The sequence below is a fragment of the Ovis canadensis genome, chromosome 2, assembly GCF_042477335.2.
Source record: "Ovis canadensis isolate MfBH-ARS-UI-01 breed Bighorn chromosome 2, ARS-UI_OviCan_v2, whole genome shotgun sequence".
Lineage (NCBI taxonomy): Eukaryota > Metazoa > Chordata > Mammalia > Artiodactyla > Bovidae > Ovis > Ovis canadensis.
This window is the reverse complement of record NC_091246.1, coordinates 195483408-195507092: the sequence shown is the minus strand read 5'-3', so window position 1 is coordinate 195507092 and position 23685 is coordinate 195483408. Positions and strand designations below refer to the sequence as shown.

Genomic DNA, 23685 nt, shown 5'->3' with positions numbered 1-23685 from the left:
GGGCAATTTGCCAGGTGATTCTGGGGCTGCTGGTCTGGAACTACACTTTGAGAAGAACTTAGAGAATCTGGCAGAACTGTGGAGTGAAAAAAATGAAATCATACTCAGAATGTTTGCTCAGTAACTGTTATGTAAAATATAACCTTTCCCTGTCCCCTATGAAATAGATTACAAATGATAAATAAAAACAGCAGAAGTCCTCTTGTTTGGATTGAGGGCCCATCCCATGAGATAAGGGAGAACACACCATATTGTAACATTTCTCACTTTGGAGTTGGAAACTCAGATTGTGTGGGCTGTGCCCTTACAGTAGTTTTTCTGGCACCCAATGTACAAGCTTTCAATTGGAGAAAAAATTGAAAACATATGCATTATCCTGCAATGTAAGATTTTTATACAGCCTACTGTTTTGAACAAACACCCACATACTGGGTAGGTTTTTAGCAGAAGTCTGTTTGTTAGAGGTCATCCCACTGAACATTTCCCTTTGTTCAGTGTTCGTGACTCCCAACTCTGAACCAGGAAGGTAAGAATCTTGACCAAAGAGTTGAGCATATGCTATGGGCTTCCCTTGTGGCTCAGCCAGTAAAGAATTTGCCTGCAATGCAAGAGACCTGGGTTCGATCCCTGGGCTGGGAAGATCCCCTGGAGCAGGGAATTGCTACCCACTCTAGTACTCTGGCCTGGAGAATTCCATGGACTGTATAGTCCACGGGGTCACAAAGAGTCGGACATGACTGAGCAACCACCAAACAGCAGGAAGTTTCTTAAAAGAATGTGTGTTGGAAGAAAAGGAAGTCATTATGGAATGAGAAGCTACATTTCCTAACTTATTTGGCTGTAGGAAACTTAAAGCAGTTTCCCACATGGGATTCACTCACTGGAACAAGCAAATTGTTTATTATTTTTTAGCTTTATACTTTATGTTGGACTATAGCTGATTAACAGTGCTGTGTTAGTTTCATGTGTACAAAAAGGCGATTCAGTTATGCATATACATGTATCTATTCTTTTTCAAATTCTTTTCCCATTGAGGTTGTTACCTAAGAATGAGCAGAGTTGATACAAGTGAATTTACCTAGAAAACAGAAGCAGACTGACGGACTTAGAGAATGATTTATGATTACCAGGCTGGAGGGCTTCCCAGGTGGTGCTAGTGGTGAACCCGCCTGCCAATACAAGAGAGGTAAGAGATTTGGGTTCAATCCCTGGGTTGAGAAGATCCCCTGGAGGAGGGCATGGCAACCCACTCCAGTATTCTTGCCTGGAGAATCCCATGGACAGAGGAGCCTGGTGGACTACAGTTCATAGAGTGGCAAAGAGCTGGACACAAATGAGCACATACTCATTGACCAGGCTAGAAGGGTTAGGGGAGGGGGGAAGGAATACATGGGGAGTTTGGGATCAACATGCACACACTGCTATCTTTAAAATGAATAACCAACAAGGAGCTACTGTATAGTACAGATTGTTTCATTTTAGAAACTGTTAAGAGCAAAACTGTCTCTACAGGAAATTGCAGCAAAGGCCCGAGGAGCAGAGGTCCCTCTTTGGTACCTGTCTTTGCCACACTCCACAAAACTGCTATTTCCTTCTGTGAAAAAATCTAAGCTGTGTGATCTCCAGGGAACATCTGCAATATCACCCAATGAGGAAGGAACACAGGAAATGGCACCCATTTCCAGGAAAACCTTTACCAGGCACTGGAAGACCCAGTGTGATTAGCAGTCTCTGTACATTTTCTTTTTAGAGAGATTTCATCTATTTATTTTTAATTTATTGAATTAAAAATACAATTAAGTTAAAAATAAAATAATTTATTATTTTTCCTTTGGATGCATCAGGTCTTAGTTCCAGTACATGGGATCTTCGCTGCATCATGCAGAGTTCTTTGCTGCGGTGCACAGACTCTTTAGTCGCCCTGCAGCATGAGGGATCTTAGTTCCCAGACCAGGCACCGAACCCAGGTCCTCTGCATTGCAAGATGGATTTTTAACCACTGGGCCACCAGGGAAGTCCCTAGGTTGATCTTTACTAAGGTTTTTGGCAATGTTTCTGATGGGTGAGGTCACTCTTATTTTGACACCTTCCCTGACCCCCACAAAAATCTGAGCCTAATCTAGAAGGAAAAACCAAGCTCTGACTTTCAAAGGGACCAGCAAATAAAATAACTGTCCTCAAAATAACAAAAAGACAAGTTATGTTTTTGGCAGCTGCAGCTGCCCAACTTCTGACATCTCCCCACTATGATTGGGTTCTCAAACCCAACCTTCCTTCCTCCAAAAACAGCCCTTCACTCAAACACCTCTGAGAATCTGACTGTTTTCACTTGTATTCACAAAGGTATTGCTTGTAGTTGGAAGCAGAGGAGAGGCTGAGTGCCAAAAGGAAGTCTGGAGGGAGATGGAATTCAGTTGCAACCAAAAGTGTCCCTTGGACTCATTTCAATAACCTTTGAAGAGAGAGACTGAGATAGAGCTTCTGGAACGTTCTAGAGGCCCTTTAAGACTCTGATGAGGAAGGCAGCTGCTTGAGAGCCCAGTAGGAGCAACACCTAGACACTTGTTCCATTATTATAGGCAATCCTTGCAATCACACTGCCTCTAGGATTAGAGGCTTTTAGGCAGTGCTTCTCAAAGTCTGGTCCCAGTAGCACCCTGGAATTTGTTAGAAATGCAATTTCTCTGGCCCACAGTAAAAATCAGAAATTCTAGGTGTGGAGCTCAGCAATTTAGGTTCTAACTACCCTTCCTGGTGATTCTGATGCAAACAATCTGGGATCTGCCAGTAAAATTTAAGGAGGGGTTCATTTCCAGGTTTATGCAAATTCAGGGTCTACAGGCATGAACAGGCATGAACCTGGAAATAAGAATCACCTCAAATTGTGTGCCCTGGACACATCACATGCTCACCTTACCCTACCCAGGCCCAGTGAACCAGTGCTTTAGGAGAATCCAAAGATCACTGGACCTGGGCACCAAAATTAATGGTATCTTCCTAATAGGGAATGGTTGGTGCCTCAGAGGTGCAGCTCAAAGAGAACTGAAGCCCAAGGAAAATCACTGAGCATTGATCTGAGGGAACATGTGAGGTATCTCTGGGCTTCCCTGTTGGCTCAGATGGTTAAGAATCTGCCTGCAATGCAGGAAGACCTGGGTTCAATCCCTGGGTGGGGAAGATCCCCTGGGGGAGGGTATGGCAACCCACTCCAGTATCTCACCTGGAGAATCTGCATGGACAGAGGAGCCTGGCAGGCTAGAGTACATGGAGTCACAAAGAGCTGGACATGACTGAGTGACTAAACACAGCACAGCACATGAGGTCTATCTATGGGGATCCACCACAGAAACTACTGGAGATCCCTTGGCCATAGTGGGGAAATATCAGAGGGAAACCTGACCTTCTCCTCCCCATGTAAATGGGAGAGTTAGCAAACCATTGGCTCTAGGAATTCACATGGCAAAATCACTGAGCTTCTACTGTCTACTGGACACACAACTGAGTGCCTAACTTCTTATGCTCTCTCATTTAACTCTCAATACAAAGGTTTTATTATCCTAGCTTTGCAAAAGAGGAGACAGACAAAAAAAGTTAAATCCTATGCATCCTATTTCAAGCTGACAAGTAACAGACAGGGAATTAAACGTGCTCTTATGCCTTTCAAATCCACTGCCACCTGCACTGGAATTGATGACTTTCTCCAGGTGTGATTTCCAGTTCCCCTCACTGATTCATCAGCATCCCTGTTTGCTCCTCTAAGTTTGCTTCACACCTTGGATCCTTTTTCCTCTTGGGATGAAGTCTTAGACAGCATTTGGTGATTAGTTTCTTCAGCCCTGGACATTGAACCCTGCAGGACCAGATATGGCTCCTGGAATTAACTGCTTGGGTTCTTCCACATAAGTCCTAGGAAGAAGCATTCCTTGACCTGGGCCAGCAAAAGTGGGACATGCTTACATCACTAAATCCTTGCCTGAGTAGAGTTCCCTAATATTCTACAATAACCTAAATGGGAAAATAATCTGGAAAAGAATAGATACATGCATATGTATAGCTGAATCACTTTGCTGTACACCTGAAACTAACACAGCAATATAAATCAACTATATTCCAATATAAAATAAAATTTAAAAATAAGGTACAAAGATTCAGTGTACTACATGGGGAATATAGCCTATATTTTATAATAACTATAAGGGGAATGTAACCTTAAAATTGTGATTAATATGTTGTACACTTGTAACATATATAATAAAAAGAAAAACTGTAGATTAAAAAAAAAAAAACCTTGCCTGACATTGCATACCATTTTGAATGCCTCCCTTTTAAAAGGAAGCTCATTGGGCACCTAAGGTTTACAAAAGACTCAAATCCAGTTCAAATCCCTTTGGGTAGATAGTACAAGGGATAGAACCCTGGCAGTGTCTAACTCTGGATTGAAATTTCAGTCCTGTGACCATGAAAAAGTGGACGTAATCTCCAGATCTTAGTTTACTCTCTTGAAAAAATGGGATATCAGTGTTCTCATGCCCTTCTGCCTTCTACAGCTCTTATTACATCCTATTCTACTAAAGTATATATTGATACAATAAGACTGCCTCTTATTATTATTATGAAGATGGCCACTCACTTAAAAGTGAGTGTCTGTCACTCACTCAGTGTCTGTCTTTGAGGTCCAATAACCGAGGGCGTGATTCTGCTCTAAGCATACGTTGCTTGATGATGGTTTATAATATCAAGTCTGGCCTACTTTAAGCTAAGAGTGTGCAGGAGATAAGTTTAGCCCATGAAGAACCATGGTTTGGGGTGTGGAGAACATGAGACTGGAGATTTAGCCTGCAAAGGACAGATGATGGCTGTGCATCATATTCTACAGGTATAAAGCGTATTGAAGGTGGTTGGGGTCTGTCAAATCCCAAATGTGATTTCCCAACTTGATCTTGGACTGTTAGACACTGGGCAGTCCTCCAAAGAGCCTCCTAAAGCCAGCATGTTCCTTGCTGCCAGGCCTGCTGTGGGCCAGTCCAGTTCCTCCACCTCCTTTCTTCCTCAAGGCCAGAAGCTTCAGCAAAGTGCCCATTATGGAGATGCAAACTGTTGGCTTAAATCCTTCGGTCTCTGAGAAGGAACTCTCCCAGCATATACTCAAGACTTCCGCCATAAAAAAGAATGAAATAATGCCATTTGCAGCAACACAGATAGACCTAGAGATTATCATACTAAGTAAAGTAAATCAGAGAGAGAGAAAGAAAAATATCATATGATATCACTGTTATGTGGAGTCTAAAATAGGATACAAATGAACTTATTTACAAAGTAGAAACAGACTTTGCTGCTTTTCAGTGGCTAAGTTATATCTGACTCTTCGTGATCCCCTGGACTATAGCACACCAGGCTCCTCTGTGCTCCATTATCTCCCAGAGTTTGCTCAAATTCTTACATATAGAGAAAACAAAATTATGGTTACCAAAGGAAGAGGGAGGAGGGGAGATAAATTTGGAGTTTGGGACTAACACATACATACTTTTACATATAAAACAGGTAACCAACAATGACCTACTATATACTATATACTGTAAACTATACTATACTCAATATTCTGTGATAATCTATAATGGAAAAGGTTCAGAAAAAGAATCATCTATGCATATGTATAACTGAATCACTTTTCTATACACCTAAAACTAACACAATGTTGTAAATCAACCATATTCCAATATAAAATTAAATATTTTTAATAAAATAAAATACAACTGTACTCAAAGTATGACATTGGGATATGTACTTATTTGCTCAGTCATTGTTCAACTCTTTGTGACCCTTTTGGACTGTAGCCCACCAAGCTCCTCTGAATATGGCATTGTTCAGATAAGAGTACTGGAGTGGGTTGCCATTTCCTTCTCCATGACATTTGAACATATTTTCATCAAAAGGATATATTAAAGTAAAGGTAAGAAATTTAAAAATCAAAATTATTTTTGTTGTGTTTTCACAAAATTTTCTTCTGAAGTGTGAAAGCTCACTGTTATAAATAAAAGATAAAATAGGAATCATAGTTAATGAAAACTAACATTTCTAATCAAAACAATTTAAAGTGTCTAATGTTTTAAAATATTCATTGAATTTCATTAAACCTCACTAACTTTTTCTGAAAAAAGCCACACACAGCCAGACTGTTCTCTACCCCCATGTGTCCCCACAAACCCCACCCCCACCTCAAGTGGCAAGCTCTCTGAAGGCACAACTTCCTTCTCACTTGTCCTTAAATCAGGTTCACATCGACTAGCACGTTAAAAATAAAACGCAAAACTCAGAAACCACCTGTTTTTCTAACCCGAGGCCCCTCTCCAAGCAAATGTTAAATATAAGTTCAAGAAATAATTAATTAAGCAAGGCCCTTTACCAGTTTCCCTTCTGTTAGAGAGACTGTCTGGTAAATCAAGAAAAATGTCCCACTTACCCACTAAACTAAACACAATCCCTTATTATACAATTAACCAAAACACTATTGTATGTAATACAATTATACAGTCTACAATTACACAAAAGTAATGATGCAAAGTAGATGGCAATGGCGTCCCATGTAATCAAAAATAATGAAAGCACCCTCAGTTAGAAATTAACTAATCATAAGAGATCCCTATTGATAAATGTTCCATTAATCTACACTTTGCAAAAGGCTGTCCTGTCTGATGAAGTGGGATACCCTCCAATCCCTTATCATTAATAACGACTATAGGAATGACAACAATTCTGTGAGATATCTTTTATTCTGAGATCTCTAAACTAGCACATTCTAATGAAGCATGCATTTTATTACCCACTTTTCCAGCTGGCCAAATAGGAAAAAAATGAAGCAGAAGAGCCTGGGAGTCTGTGTGATTTGTTGACAATCCCATGTGGAGTGGTATTAACAGAGAAACATGCATATAAAGTTCCACTGAATTCTATCAGTCATTCCGAGCATGAGAGGAGATTATGGTCTGCAGAGCTGATTTCTGTGATGCTCAGTACAGGCACCTACTATTTCTCATCATTGTTCCCCTGGACTGGAGCAGTGACCTCTCTGCCTCTTGGCTGGTTCTTTTCCAATGCATCCTTCTCACTTTTCCTGAATACTCTTTTTACCAAACAGCTCTGACTGCCTTCCTTCTTGAGTCTTCCTAGGGCATCAGGCTAAATGCCATACACACGCAAAGCTCTTTATAATTGACACATACCCCCAGCCATGTTCAAATCATATGCTCTATCACTATGACCTATATTTTATGGACTCTAAGACAACATTCACTGTAAGACATGACATTATTTTACGGCCTCCTAAGGAAAATAAACAGCCAATTAAACGACTATAAACCTTCAAAGATAAGATGCATCCCAATAGTAGAGGTTTTTAAATGAAAACTAAGCATCTTGGGTAGACGAAAGGCTTGCAAACCATGATCCCCCTATTTTTATGACATTTTGCATGCCACGTCCTTCCAACTTATGAGTTACCATCACCTCTGCCCCTCAGCCAAGCCTGCCCATCTTGTCAGACTCAGCTCAACACCACTTCCTGAAAGCTGTCCTGACTTCAACTGCCACTGTCATGCTGCTGCTGCTGCTGCTAAGTCGCTTCAGTTGTGCCCGACTCTGTGCGACCCCATAGACGGTAGCCCACCAGGCTCCTCCATCCCTGGGACTCTCCAGGCAAGAATACGGGAGTGGGTTGCATTTCCTTCCCCAATGCATGAAAGTGAAAAGTGAAAAGTGAAAGTGAAGTCACTCAGTCGTGCCTGACTCTTAGCGACCCCATGGCCTGCAGCCCACCAGGCTCCTCCGTCCATGGGATTTTCCAGGCAAGAGTACTGGAGTGGGGTGCCATCGCCTTCTCCAACACTGTCATAGATCTCACAAATAAAGGTATACTTCTTGGACATTGATAGCATTTTATGGTGATGTCTAATTAATTCCCTGAAACATAATCAGAGACTCTATAGCAGCAACACAGAGGCAAACACTTAACATGTATTGCTAACTCATTCAGCAAAGGGCATCTTGACCTGGGTGAGTAGCACTGGCAGAAGGAAGGGGATAAAGTGCTAGAGAGGACACACGGACCACATATTTAACTTTGCTGAAAATTCAGAACCCCTCCTCTTTCATTTCCTGCAACGAGTCTCTGAATCTCTTATTTAAAATCTCATATTCAGAAACATCAAATAAAAGAGGAGCTAGAGCCCAGGAGAAATGAAGAGGGAAAAAAGTGTTGCTAAATGTGTTAAGTTGTGGAATAGAAGTGCTGTTCTCTGTCCAGGGTGTGATCTCCACCGGTAACAGAAGCAGTGGGTTAGGGGTGGTAACAGAAAGGATCAGGCTTCCAGTGAGTCACCGAACTACTGGACCCTGTCAAAACCTCTGTTACAGGAATCCCAGAGGGCTTGATTTCATCTGTCTGTGTGAACGGACACACAATGCTATTCCTAACTGCAATTCCTCCCTCCTTTTCACTTCCCTCTTAACTTCAAAGTAATCAAATGTTGTTTATGCATAAAATTTTAATCCTTTCACAAATTTGTATTTGATTTAATTTGCATATCCCATTTACTGCAAGTGAAACTCAACTTATTTAAAACATTTTTCCCTGGGCCTGAAATCCTTTCAGAAATATATTCCATTAGGCGACTCAATTATATCTAATGTGGCTGATGTCAGTGGATTTGAATTTTGGTGAAAGAAACTCATATTTAGAACAGTGAGACTGGGAACGGGGTGGGAGAACAGAGGAGAAGAGACAATAATTACCTGTCTTTGATGCTACACAGATCAATGTGTAAATCACTAAAATTCCCCAGGGAACCTTGCTGAACTGAAATGAGGTCCTTGGGCTGGTTATCAATAAAGATGAGCCTCATGCAGCCTTGGAAAGCCTTAATGGGATTTAAACATTGGGAATCGGTGAGATTGTCAGGGCACCCTGTGGGACAGAGAAAAAAAAAATTAAGAAGAATACTGAAAAGATCAGTCATTACTTTAGTGACCTATTGACAGAAGACCTTAAGATCTAATTATTTCAATGTTTATTTCATTCACAGCATTACACACATTTTTGTTATTGTTGTTGTAAATCATCGCATTCTCAGAGATGGGACAAAACTGGTACAAAATGGGGCATACTTAATCACTGTATAGAACAGAAAACAAAATATGTTACAGGGGATACTGATCCCATTGCATTTATTTCATTCTCGTTTCTTTTTTCCCTATTTGTAAGCCATTTGCTATTGTTTTGTGTGGTATACTTCACTCAGCCCAAGAAAGCAACATATCATAACTACTTGGGAATTGCAGTTCTGTCTTAAAAACACACTTTTAAATGAACAATTAAATTCTGAATTACACATTCAAAGAAAATTATGCTTTGGGTAAGAACGGTAGCAGAGTAATTGTCTGGTTAATTGTCAGCATTATCAGGCTTAGTTCCTGAGAAAAGTATATACAGGAATGTAACTGGAATTTTGAAGTGATGTGTAAAGCAAACCCAAACGCTAGAGGAACTAAGAGTTTAAATGCACAGTTATAGTGCTGTAATCACATACATGAAAGTTTAACGCCATACCTTTATAAAGGGTGTTGTTTTAAAAATATGCATCACACTAATTGAGCATAGTTGCAACCAGAGAATAACTACTTCACATTGCCAGGTATAGAGTCACAGACGTGCATGGGTGCCTGTGCTCTTTATAAACTCCATTCCAATGGTTTTAATAGGTTCAGAGCATATGGGAATGCAAGCTTGAAAACATGGCAATAGCCCATAAATAATTGGGAATTATTTCAGCCATCTCTAATAGACAGTCACTGCTGGGCTGAAGCCCAGCAGCTGGTTAACAGCTCACAGGCACACTATAAAATGAAGAGAGATGCTACAACTTCTAATTGAAGCTGTAGAGAGAATTTATGTAAGTTGATGATTATTACTCAAACTCATTTTTCACTTGCCTTAAGTTTACAGTCTATGTGTGGGGCGTTTGTTTAAACACTGTTCAGATCTCAGATAAATCTTCCCTCCTCAGCCTGGAGTCTCACAAGACCCGCGTCTAAAAACACTTCTACTGGGGGAAGGGAGCTATTTTGCCTTTGAGGCACTTCGGATGCTTAAGTCACATAATTAATTCAATGTTATTTCCCCCATAAATAAATATAAGATTGCTTTATTCCGTGTCAATGAAACACTGCATATGATGCGAAATTACACATTCTGTGAGATTTATCTTTGGGGCCCCCAAGACCTTTATTTTGCCGTCTTTAGAGTACGTCATTCTGCTGTCACTAGTGGGGCATGGAGAACTCAGATTTAGGGTTAAATCCTGCTTGTACTACTCACACATACACCAGTGTTACTATCTGTAAAATGGAGCTAAAATTATCTACCTCATAAAGTTATTGCCTGAATTAAATGATGTAAGACACATAAAACATTTACAGAGGTTGAAAATGTTCCTTTCTAAAGGAATTTGTTATCTGGGCACATATGGAGATTTGGAGTGAAGGACAGAGGCTCTGGGTCCTAAAATCAAACCACAAAGGAATCACTCCAGTCAACTTCCCTCCCAGGACACCCCGATGTGTACACTGCCTCTGTGCAAAGTCCCTTTCATATTTCAAAGATAACCCCATGTCAATGGTATGAGAGAAGTGATTTACAAATTCTATTTCAGAGACTGTACTTTTTACAGGATACTTCTCTTTAGACCAGTCCCAGCAGATGCCTGTATTTACAAAAGGTGAAACCAGTCTGCCCATTCTAATGTAGAAAGCACGATGTTGTAGGTTCAACCTTTACCTCACTGAACTCTCCCAGCAATTCTGCTTTGTTTCCCCACAGTCTGGATAAGGAAGTTCAGGGACCACGAGTGTGTTACCCAAGGTCAGACAGCTACTGAGATTAATTACTCGTTAAAGACAGTTTCTATAATACCAACAATTGACAAAGTAGGGATGGATATTTTTAATGAAAAATATCCTTAAAATTAAATAAAAATACACATATGCTATAAAAATAAAGCCTAATTATATATTTCTCCTGCTTACCAGATTGCCCTTGCCTTTTCATATTTGCCAAATTTCCTAGCATTGGAGGGGGCTGCTCTTTGTGGAGCTATAAATTAATAGCCCTTCTAGGTCTTCCCTCTAGCTCCCCTCCATGAGCATGGCCTCCAGGGATGTGAGGAAGGGATGGGTTGGGGATTAAGAAAGCAAATCAGCTGAGAAGTGACAGAGAAAGCTGAGGATACTGGTTGTACGTTCCCATCTGAATTTTTTCTCTTTGTACTGCTGACTCTCAGTAGACTTTCTCCGAGTTTTCAACTGAGTTTCTCCTCTGGAATATGATCACAGAGTTTGGCATGGCTACAAAAAATCACCTTTGGATGTGTTACATAACAACAGCTCTTACAGCTAGATTTTTTTTTCCCCTCAGCACTGACCTAGATAATTTGTACAGCTGTGAAAAGTTTGCTTCTCATTATTTTGAGCTTGAGAATAGGGATGTGGTGTGTGTGTGTGTGTGTGTGTGTGTGTGTGTGTGTGTGTGTGTGTGTATTGGGAGAATGGTCAATTTGGCACAGAAAGAATCATTGTAGTGAAATAAGTGCCCACTGCATTCTCCCTACCTCCTTTTTTCAACCTCAAAAGCTGGGGAATTTACCTCCAAAATAGTAGCGATTTCCAGAATAAATCTGCATCCTGCTGGTGTCCTGAGCCGGGGATGCTGCATTGTTATCCAGCGTGAGAGTGATGCGGTTCCTTCTGGCACTGATGCTAACCGAATGCCACAAGCCGTCATTCAAGTCCCTTCCTGCAAAAAACACAGGGAGGACAAGCGTAGTGATGATTAACTCGGGCAGATTTGCAAAGAGTAAGGGAAGTTCTCTTGTCTGCTGTGGTCCATGTACATACTTAGAGTGGACACTCTTCATTTTGCAGCTTCCCAGGAGTCATCATTTTCTTTTTACCACTTAATTCTGTTGTTTTCTTTTTAAAATGGGAGCTGAACCATAGAATATACCTTCACACTAGGTCTCAGAGCCTAGGAAGAAGATTATCAGATACCTTACAACTAGCCTCAGTATTTAGCCTGCATGCTTGCAATAAAATAAATAGTACAGTTAACAAGTTTCTGCCCAAGAGCTTTCTTTTAATCAATACAATGGAAATAAGGCCTTAAAAACCTATAAGTTGTTTTCCACAGGCCTTCAGTTGCCTAGATCTCAGCTGGTTCTGCTGGTAACTTGGGAAAAGGGTAACCCCTGACTTGGACAATAAGTTGGGGAGATGGAATGCCAAAGACTCTGAGGGTGCCACACATTGTAACAGCTTTTGTGCTATAAAGTTTCCATTAGGGAAAGGGCAACAATGCAGAGAAGGGCCTTCCATCTCAAGTGCCAAAGGACTCTGAGAAGAAATGACAATTTGGGAGGAGCTTCAAGCAAATATTCACAATGTACTAAGCTATAAAATAAACTCATCTATGCCTAAAATAAAGGGTGTTGCTTAACCACTTCTAATATGTTTGGTTTGAAAAACAGGACAACACTTCTTCATATACTACAAAGCTATAGAAAACATTTATTGACTTATTGATATATATATATTCAGAGTCAAAAGATTAAAAAAAAAAATTCAAAATGTTCCCAGTGATTTTTAATCTCTGAGTAGTGGAATTATAGGCAATTTTAGTTTTCTCACATTTTTCTAAACATGGAATATATATTTTTTAGTAAAATAAAACTGCTTTTAAAGGCAAAAGTAAATGAGGAAAGCTAGAGATTCCAATGATACACCAGGCAGAGAAGCCTCCTGTTAAAGGGGCATAACAGACTAACAATTTTTTTCCTTAACTAATTATATGACACTGGCCGAGTCACTTACCTTTCCAAGCTCTGGTTTTATCTCCTGTAAATATAATTCTTACTCTATATCATTGGTAAGGGATCCACTGAGATCAGGCAGGAAAGCTCCCAGGGTATGTAGGTTGTAAGCTTAGTGGGTGTTTATTTATAGCATTTTTCTCTCTTGTCCTTTTGCCCTGGATGCCTTTGATTCACACTACACCACACTGCCAACCTCCTTTGTTGAGGAAAGTGCCTTGGGAATTAAGTCACGAGGGTTTCAACTATTTCCTACAAAATTGTTAGTGTTACTTGCTTGGTTGTGTCCGACTCTGTAACCCCATAGGCTGTGACCCGCCAGGCTCCTCGGTCCATGGAATTCTTCAGCAAGAATACTGGAGTGGGTTGCCATTTCTGGAGGGGATCTTCCTGACCCAGGAATTGTACCCACATCTCCTGCATTGGCAGGCAGATTTTTTACCCTCTGATCCATCAGGGAAGCCCCCCTACAAAATGTTTATCATCTATTAAGGTTCAGTCTGTGCAAAATGTTCACTGAAACAAACATAGTCCTAATATCTAGTCCGGTCACAAAGATTTGTTTGTAACCAGAGCAGAGAGCCACCCATTTCTTCACTCAACAGACATGTGTTGTGCCCTGCTACGTGCCAAGTTACCTGCCTTTCCTTATTGACTCAGTTTCCCTCCCCTGCAAAATAGGGAGAATGATTGTACTTCTAGGGTCTTGGGAGAATTACATCCATTAATATAGTAGGACCTGTAGGACAGTCCATGTCACAAAGTAGACAATAATGTTTGCTAAAACAAAAGAACAGAACAGCAACCATAAAACGCATGCCTCTCACCTGCCCCTGTGTTTGGGAGAGTGGATAGTCACTTCATCTGGGATAATCCACAGATAAGTGGAAGAGACTTAGGCAAAGAGGCCTAAAATACTGTCCTTGGAGAATTGCAGGCTAGTGGCTTAGAGAAGCAAGCAGACAGCAGCCTCGCTTGTAATACTGGGTGAATCAGTAGTACAAAGATACAGAAGAAAGACCTAACTCAACAGAAGGGTCTCAAAAACACTTCACAGAAAAAGTGGTGACAATTTTAGGAAGCTGTGAAAACTGAGTAAGAGTTTCTCATTTCTAAAGAGTCCAGGGGCCAGAGAGCCTAAGGTCTGGAATGAAACGCAGTACAGGACAACAGGAAGCCATATGGGAAGAGGGTCTCGTCACCCAGGGGCCCCATGTACCAGGCTAAGGAAGTGTTTCACCATTATCCTGGGACAGAGAATTCTGGAGGGCACTCTACCCAAGATTCTATCGCTTGGGCAAGGGACCTTGGGCATCTGCATTTTTTTAAAGTCCCTTGAATGATTCTAACGTGCAGCCAGGAATGAAATCACTGATCTAGAATCTGGTGGCTCAGTGATAAAGAATCCATCTGCCAGTGCAGGAGATGAGGGTTCAGTCCCTGCGCTGAGAAGAGTCCCCTGGAGACGGAAATGGCAACCCACTCCAGTGTTCTTGCCTAGGAAATCCCACGGACAGAGAAGCCTAGCAGGCTACAGTCCATGGGGTTATAAAATAATCAGATACAACTTAGCGACTAAACAAGAACAACATCAGCATGGGGATGACCTGGCTGGAGGCACACATTTAAAGACTCTGGTGGCCAACAGAAGGAACAAGGAGGAGCAAGGACGGAAGCAGAACGGGGCGGAGGGGTCGGGGGAGGCCTGACATGTGCACAGGCCCCTGAATGATGGGGGTCTCAGGCAAAGTAGCATCTGTGAAAATGGAGAGGAAGGGACAGAAAGGAGCTATTTCTGGAGCTCAGTCTTTATAGTGCCTACTGGGACAGTCCCTGAGAAACCAGCCGGGGAGAAAGCACTGAAAATCAGACTAGAGGTCTGCAGGGCTTCTTAGAAAGGCTACTAAAGAGCCCCTGCCCCTGAGCCATCCAATGGCCGTAGATGCAGGCCCCAGCAAAGCACCGCACCAGGCTGGAAGCCCAGCTGTGATACCCAGGGGCAGCTGCGATACACAGGGGCAGCTGCGATACACAGGGGCAGCTGCGATACACAGGGGCAGCTGCGATACACAGGGGCAGCTGTGATACACAGGGGCAGCTGTGCTCCATCTGTTCCGAGTAACCCAGATGTAAGGGCCAGCTCCCTCCCAGCCAGTGATCACTGCAGCCCTGAACATTTGCCTCGGGTGGAGAGGAGAACACAGAAGCTGCTCAGCTTGGAGGCCCTACTTCTCCCCAAAAGGCCAGTGGGGTCCAGCAACAGGGATTCTGCTAATGAGGCAGAGGGTCTGTCAGGTGTTTCCTGGTGCTGAATATTTGACTTCTGTCAGGGGCATTGGGCAGCATAGCCAGTGGTGGGTCTTTACTCCTTTTACGGCCATTTGCATACCAATTTAAATACCTCTGCATTACAGATGAGATTTCATTTCAGGTAAACCATAGACTAGGCTAGAAGGGAGTCAGTAACTAGCTCAACAGATAGGGTGAAAATAGCCCCTAAAGTGAAAAAAAATTAAAGTCGCTCTGTCATGTCTGACTCTTTGAGACTCCACAGACTGTAGCCCACCAGGCTCCTCTGTCCATGGAATACTCCAGGCAAGAATACTGGTATGGCAGCCATTCCCTTCTCCAGGGATCTCCCTCACTGCAGGCAGATTCTGTACCATCTGAGCCACCAAAAACTATCCTCTAACCGCCCAGCTAAACATTAGGGACACAGTAGAAAGAAGATACAGACAGAGGTCAGGGGGAGTGTGCCATCTAATTACAGACACATCATCAGGTCGCTGTACAGAAGACACTGGTCTGAGGAAGAGGTGTGTTCAGTATGGAGGCAGGACAGGAGCTGGGGCTGGGGCTGTAGCTTGCATGTTCTGGCTTGGGGTCCCCACCCTTCCCCATGTCACTATCTGTCTTTAAAAGCTTCAGGTTACAATAAGGGATTGCTTGGTTGGTGAGATGTTTTCTTTTTCTTTTCTTTCTTTTTTTTCTTTCTGGTCTGCTTTCCCTTTTGATTTGATCTCTTTTGATCTTCTCCTACAATGTCCCTAGTCCCTGCAGGGGGAGCCTGTGTGAAATCTTAGCTCTTCGAAGAAAATTATGTGAACAGTAGTTCTTGCTGCTGACCACACAAAGGGATCACCTAGGGAGCTTTTGAAAAGACAGGTCCCTGGACCCCACACCATGTTAATTAAGGCAGACTTATGGGGTGGTCACAGGCCTTGGAAGTTTCAAAGATCCCCAGACATTCAGTTGTGCAGCCCGGGTTGAGAAGTAATCCATGAGAGGTTTCAAAAGAGGAAAGAAAGAAGCTAAGAAAAACAAGACCAGCTCTGAAGAGCTGACCTGGGCACAGATTCCAAGGCGAGTGAAGTGGCAGACCTCTCTCTGAATATCTGCTTCTCCCTGGGCTCTCTGTCCCCATCCTTCTGTTAATGGATCCAAAATAACACCTCTGGAGCCTCTTCAGGTTTATTTTTTAAGAACAGTCTATTAAAGGTACAGGTTTAAGTGTTATTAATTATTCACAAATTAGGGGAAATCAATTCTATCAGGTTACTTTCCTCCAAAAACCTCTCTGAGATAAGCAGGTCTGAAAAAAATAGAAATTTTCAATGAAGGGGACAGGAAAGCATTACCCTTGAGGAGAAGTACCTCCTTGGGGAAATTCCTCTGGGCACAGAAGAAAAGGGTTTTTAGGGCCACTCTGGGGTGATTTAAAAGCTGAGGCTTAAAAGATAGGGCTTGGGTTCTGCAATGATTGTTGGATGATAACAAACATAAAACTTTTGAACTTTAAAGTGATATTAAATAATAGTTGTCATCTTCCAGACTGGCAAAGAATAGTTTATATATACACACTTTATTTTAGTGGATATAGAGGAATCAGGCAATTTCAAAGGTTGATACATTCTTTCTAGAAGGCAGTATACCAACAAGTATCAAAAACCCCAAAAATATAATACCTCATTTCCACGAATTTTCTTTCAAAGAATCAATCCTAAAATAATAACAAAACTGCAATCACGGTTTATGGTGAAGAGTTCATGACATTGTTTATAATATCATTTATGACAGCAAAAACTCACATCTGCTAATATTTCCAACGGCAATAATTTAGGTAAATCAGATGTATTGTATTTGATAATACAGAGTACAACCCTGAATGTTTGCTTTTCTATATGAATTTTAGTATAATGCATCTAATGCCATAAAATAAACTGCTATGTTACTACAAAGATTATATTAAATTTATAACTAAGGGAGAAATGATATCTTTATAATGCTGTTATCCATTCAAGAATGGGATATATTTGTACATTTGTCCAAGTATTATTCAGTGCCTTTCATGAGTGTTTTAACATTTTTCTTGTATGGTTTTGCACATCTCTTGTCAAATTAAGTCCAAAGTATTTTACCTTCTTTGTCACTATTGTAAATGAAAGTTTCACTACCATTAATAATAATAATATGAAATATAATGTAGTCATTAAAATCATAATTCTAAGAGTGGTAGTGATATCCTAGTAAGTGAATTATAGTATATAGGGTATTGCTCCCATTTTGTTAAAAATGACAACAAAGAGAAAACACTGGAACTAACTTGAATGAGAGAATCATAGATTCTTTTTTCTTATGTAAAGTCCTAGAATTTGTGAAGTTTCTAAAAAACATGTGCAACATTTGTAATTATTTTTAATACTATCAAACTGTTTAGGCTGAGATAAAGGATAGGAAATGTTTTCATTCTTTTCCACCTCTCTTTCCACACCCCCCCCACCAACCCTTCATTATTTAAAGTAACTGCTTCCTAGTTCCAGAATCCAGCCTAAGGCATTGGTATAAAATGTCTCTCACAGAGAGGGTTAAAGAGGTTTAGAATGTTTTCTTCATAAAAAAATATAAAAATAGACACTTTCCATCCTTGCAACCGAACTTGCAGAAGAAATGTGAAACACGGCCTAATTGTAAAAACAGCTAATAACACACAGTACCAGTACTGAATATCTACAATGAACCAGGCACTTTGAATATGTAATTCCTAGTCCATTCTAAAGGAGATCAGGCCTGGGTGTTCTTTGGAAGGAATGATGCTAAAGCTGAAACTCCAGTACTTCGGCAACCTCATGCGAAGAGTTGATTCATTGGAAAAGACCCTGATGCTGGGAGGAATTGGGGGCAGGAGGAAAAGGGGACGACAGAGGATGAGATGGCTGGATGGCATCACTGATTCAATGGACGTGAGTTTGAGTGAACTCTGGGAGTTGATGATGGACAGGGAGGCCTGGCGTGCTGTGGTTCATGAAGTTGCAAAGAGTTGGACACGACTGAGCGACTGAACTGAACTGACTGAACTGAATTTGCACAATATTCCCAGAGGCCAAGTTTTAGGGCCCGCATGTTACACAAGCTAAAACAAAATTGGAGAGGCTGTCCAGGGTCATACGGCTACTGTGCGGGCAGACCCAGAATTCAAACACAGAGGTCAGGCACCCAGGCTGAGTGCTTTCTGCTCTCCGCACTCCAAAGTGAACCCTGCATTGCTCCAGGAATCATTCTGATGGTCAATTACCTCTATGTCTATTTTCTGCTGCGGAATTTAACTTTGCTTTTATTTAGTTATATTTTTGAAACAGCTTTATTGAGATAAAACTCACAGACTATACAATCTATCTGTGTAAAAAGTACAGTTCAGTGATTTTTAGTATAGTCACAGAGTTAGGCTGCCATTACAATCAATTTTAAAATGTTTGGAGCCCCCAAAGAAATGCTGTAACCTTAGATATCAGTCTCCAATCGCCTGAATCTCCCACCTCCAGCTGTGCCAACCAATAATCTGCTTTCTGTCTCTATGGACTTGCTTGCAGAGATTTCCTATAAATGAAATAATACGTTATGTTCCCTTTTGTACTGGCTTCTTTTGCTTCACATAATGTTTTCAGGGTTCATTGTAGGTAGCAGCTTGTATCCATCTATCTGTATCAGTCTATCTGTCTACCTCTATGGCTGAATGTTGTTCCATTGTGTGGACAGACCACATTTTGTTCATCCTTTTGCCAGGTGATGGACATTCGGGTCACTTGCACTTTGCTGATATTATGAATAATGCCGCTATGAACATTCCTGCACAGATCTCTCTGTGGACTTAGGTCTTTAATTCTCTTAGGTGTGCACCTAGGAGCAGGATTGCGGAGTCATATATGGTATCTCCATACGTAACCTTTTGAGGAACTGTTTCAATGTTTCCTAAGTAACTGCACCACTTCTGTTCTCACAAGGCAACCTTCCCTTTGACAAGACTGAGTTCAAACTTTAGTTCTGTCCTTTCATGGATCTTCAAGTTTCTATTGAATTAAGGTACAATTCAACTTTTGTTTCTCAAAATGTTCACTTAGATCTGACCTTGGACCTTTTCTACTTTGATTTTATTTTTCTAGATAAATATAATTACCAAGCATCTTGTGTGTGTTTTTAATACTTGTTTATAATGAGACCTTCACAACAATTTATAGTTCACACTTATTAAGACTGAGACTCAAGGTGGCTAAGAAGTATTCTGACAGCCTGAATCTTTTTTTTTTTTTTTTTAGCAGTAAGGTTTTGCCTTGGGAGGGAGTAGAATTTCTCAAATTTGGGACTGGATAATTCTTTGTTGAGGGTGTGGTGTCCTCTACTATGCTTTTCTATAGGATGTTTAGCAGCATCCCTGACTCCTGGGATGCCCCCATCCCCAGCACCAAAAATATCCTCAGACATGGAGTTATATAAGCTGTTGTATATTTCAGAAATTAACCCCTTCTCAGTCACAAATATTTTCTCCCATTCTGTAGGTTGTCTTTTCATTTTGTTTATGGTTTCCTCTGCTGTACAAAAGCTTTTAAGTTTAATTAGGTCCCATTTGTTTATTTTTGCATTTATTTTCATCACTCTAGGAGATGGATCCAAAAACATTACTGCGATTTATGTCAAAAAATGTTCTGCCTATGTTTTCCTCTAGGAGATATGGATTAACACATATACACTATGATATATAAAAAGACAACCAACAAGCACCTGCTATATAGCAGACACAGGGAACTATATTCAATATCCTGCAATAACCTATAATGGAGGACAATCTGAAAAAGAATATATGTGTGTGTGTGTGTGTGTAAGTATACTACATGTAACTTTGCTGTATACCTAAAATTAACAACACGTTTTAAATTACCTATACTGCAATTAAAAATGAATAAAGGGAAAAAAAAGAATAACACCACCAACCTCAGAGTTTTACAAAAATAAAATGATAAATGTATATGAATATTCTTGTGTGTTAGTAGCTCAGTTGTGTCTAACTCTTTTCAACCCCATAGACTATAGCCCACCTGCAGGATCTTCTCTCCATGGAACTCTCCAGGCAAGAATATTGGAGTGAGTAGGTAGCCATTCCCTTCTCCAGGGGACCTTCCTGACCCAGGGATCAAACCCCCAGGTCTCCTGTATTGCAGGCGGATTCTTTACTGTCTGAGTCACCAGAGAATATACTTAGCACAATATTTGGCCATGCTGAAAGACTATAAATTTAGGTTTGTGCTTAAAAACAAAACAAAACAAAACAAAATCATCACCAGACACTGCCAAAAGTCCCCTGCATGAAAATGTGGGAATGGGAGGTCAGGGTGGATGGGACTGGAAAATTTTCCTTGGTTGAGAATCACTGCCTTCAAGGAATAACTTGAGGTTGCAGAGTCTCAGAAAGCAAGCACTTGATTTCTATCTGTTTCACTCCCTTTTCTTCTCCCATTCTCAGTCCAGTTCCTAACAGATCTTTGCATTTCAGCCTTCATCTGATTTCAGGGTCTCTCTTTATGGGTTGAAGACAGAACCTCTGAAGTCAGGTGTCTGTCCCAGCATCTCTAACCATCAGCCGTACAGTCACAGTGGGATACACAGAGCTACAGTCCAGGCCAGAGCACAGTCCTGAAGACTTTATTTCCAATCCTGGAAATAACCTATTACAGATCTCCCCACTGCATTTATTCACCTGTGACCCCTTGCTCAAGGCCCTGCCACTTATAATTTCTAACAATCTAGACAGATTTCTTAATCTCTCTCAACTCCTTCTTCATCTATAAAACAGAGACACAACTGCCTGGCTTGACTTAGAAGTTTCTAGGCTTTATTTTCCCCAGAAAACTCAATTCAGCTGCTTTTCTGTATCCTTTCATACCAACCTTTACTTAACAATTCAAAGGTAATTTCAGTTTTTGAGAGAACAAAGTGGGAAATATCTAAATAATTGAATAAGGCAGTCTTAAAATGTCAATCACATCATAAAAGAGCATATTCTAATTATTAGCACCATTATGCCACAATTTAGGTCGTCCGTCCTCTTTTTCTTGAATACCATTTATCCATCAATTATCAAATTCTATTAACCCTTTCCTTCATATGGTGAATTAAATTCACATATTTCTTCAAATTTCCTCTACAACTTTGATTCCATCCCCTATTAGGGAGTTGGGAATCTTTCTGATGGGTTCCCTCTTTCTCCCAGCCCCTGATCTCTTTCTGGTACAAGACAACTTGCTAGATTGAACTATTGGAAGAGCAAGGTTCTTATTAAAACTTACAGCAAAAATCCCTCCAGTGTGTCAACAGAGCCCAGAGAATGAAAGTCAAATACTTATCTTGATGCTTAATGTCTCTGTAATCAGGCCCCCATCTGTCTTTGCCATCTTATTTCTCAGTATGCCTACACAAATTTCTTACTCTAGCTGGACTAGTGTATTCATTATGCTCCTAATGAATGCACTAAGCTAACTGGTCCTTTTCCTCCACCCTCCACTTCACCTGTATGCTATTCTCCCAGCTCTCTGACTATTCAAATTGCCTCACTGTCCTCTAATGCCCAGTTTTTGTCCTAGTACTTCTTTTCTTTAAGTCTAGGAGCAGGAAGCTTTTTTTTTTTTTTTAACTTCCTATTGCAGTCACCTAGCACAGAGGCAGACACGACTGAAGCAACTTAGCAGCAGCAGCAGTAGCAGCAGCATAGTACAGGATGCATAAAAAGAACTGAATGGTTGAAACAGTAAGTTAATACACCGGGAAATGAAAAAAGCAAGTTTTCCTAAGCCAGATCTGTACATAGAGATTTCTCCTTTATTGATTCTAAAAATATCCACTATCTGATCTATTCATTTAGTTCATATTATTTACTGCCTTGTACCATTAATTAACAATCCATCTCTGTAAGTGTTATCTCCTTGATGATATTCAAAGTTCCTGTGGGTCAGATTCTGCATGGCAATTTAGTATTCCCCTTGGTATCAACAGAGCAACATCCTGCCCTCTCCAAACGTTACTTGATTGATTGAGTGTCAGACTGGCTGAATCTCCACTGCCAAGTGTCAGAAGCTGGGCCCTCCTGGCACCTGGACAATAAATCATAGTTTAAACCTTTCCTAGTTGTGAAAGGCTGGCTCATCTGTTAAGATAACCTGGATCCTCAGAACCTTTGGTCAGCATCTGGAAGGAGAACAGCTGGGTTTGACATACACTGGAGTCAGATAAAAACTGTGATGTGTTCATAGTTGATGGTGAAGATACAGTGTCTCTAGAATAGACTCGAATGCTTGGTTCCAAAGTCTGCACGATAAAAATGAAGGTCAGCTCCATAGCCAGATACAGCTCCTCCCTATCAGGAGGAGGAACTCCTCCCTGTCACCTTTAGGAGACAGTTAAACTTTGGCGTCCCTGACCAAAATTAAGCTTCATATTTTGCCTGTGCTTCTTTGTATCTGTGACTAAGCCACCTGTGGAGTCTTAGACATCCAGATCTTCTCCTATTTCTCTCCTCTCATTGGCACATCCTTCCCTTCCTTATTTGTTTAATGAAATTCTATTCATTCTTCAAAATCAAGCTGTTTTCCTCGCCTCTAGGAAGCCTTCACTTTCTCAGCCTTCCTGGTCCCTCTTCTCTTACACTCCTACTGTGCCGTAGAAGCATCTGTCCTATTGCATTATCAGTGCTCTATACTGTCCCTTTCAACAGCACCTATGAGCTTTTGGAGGCCAATCCCTCCATCCTCTGGATAAGGAAATGGCAACCCTCTCCAGTACTCTTGCCTGGAAAAACCCATGAATGGAGGAGCCTGGTAGGCTGCAATCCGTGGGGTCATGAAGAGTCAGATATGACTGAGCAACTTCACTTTCACTTTTCACTTTCATGCGTTGAAGGAAATGTCAACCCACTCCAGTGTTCTTGCCTGGAGAATCCCAGGGATGGGGGAGCCTGGTGGACTGCCATCTATGGGGTCGCACAGAGTCGGACATGACTGAAGCGACTTAGCGGCAGCAGCAGCCCTCCATCCTCAGAATTGAGTACAGTACCAACAGAGCACAGATGCTACAAAAGCTTCCTGAATTAAACTGTGTAATAGGGAAGAACAAATCTGACTCCATACTAGATCTGCTTCTTTTACTTTAACCATTGAATTCTATTGCTTTTACTTTGAGTTAAGAATATTGCCTATAGCCCGAAATATACAGGATGGTCCAGTCTCAAGGTTCTGTTGTTTAAGCCATGATACCTTTCCATTCACAGAGATAAAAAGTTGTAGCACAGAGAATAACAACTGTGCTGGTGGAGGTTTACAGGAGCATCATGACCTGGCCTATGTGGCTAGCTGCAAAAGCAATGGATTCCAACACCAAGAAGTTAGTAACAACCAACCACACCCCTCCTTCACTTGGCCTTAAAAAAAAATGGTTTGCTAAAATCTTTCCA

At 41.1% G+C, this 23685-nt stretch overlaps 1 protein-coding gene across 2 annotated transcripts in view; it reads right to left on the bottom strand.

The window, feature by feature from the left end:
• Positions 1-23685, bottom strand: part of CNTNAP5 (contactin associated protein family member 5) — a 1084456-nt gene that overhangs the window by 468067 nt on the left and 592704 nt on the right. For both annotated transcript variants that reach the window (XM_069579468.1, XM_069579469.1), the window contains exons 9-10: positions 11693-11842; positions 8788-8959 (exon numbers count right to left, since the gene is read on the bottom strand). In XM_069579468.1, the coding sequence (XP_069435569.1) occupies positions 8788-8959; positions 11693-11842 (322 nt within the window). The remainder of the gene's footprint in view (positions 1-8787; positions 8960-11692; positions 11843-23685) is intronic.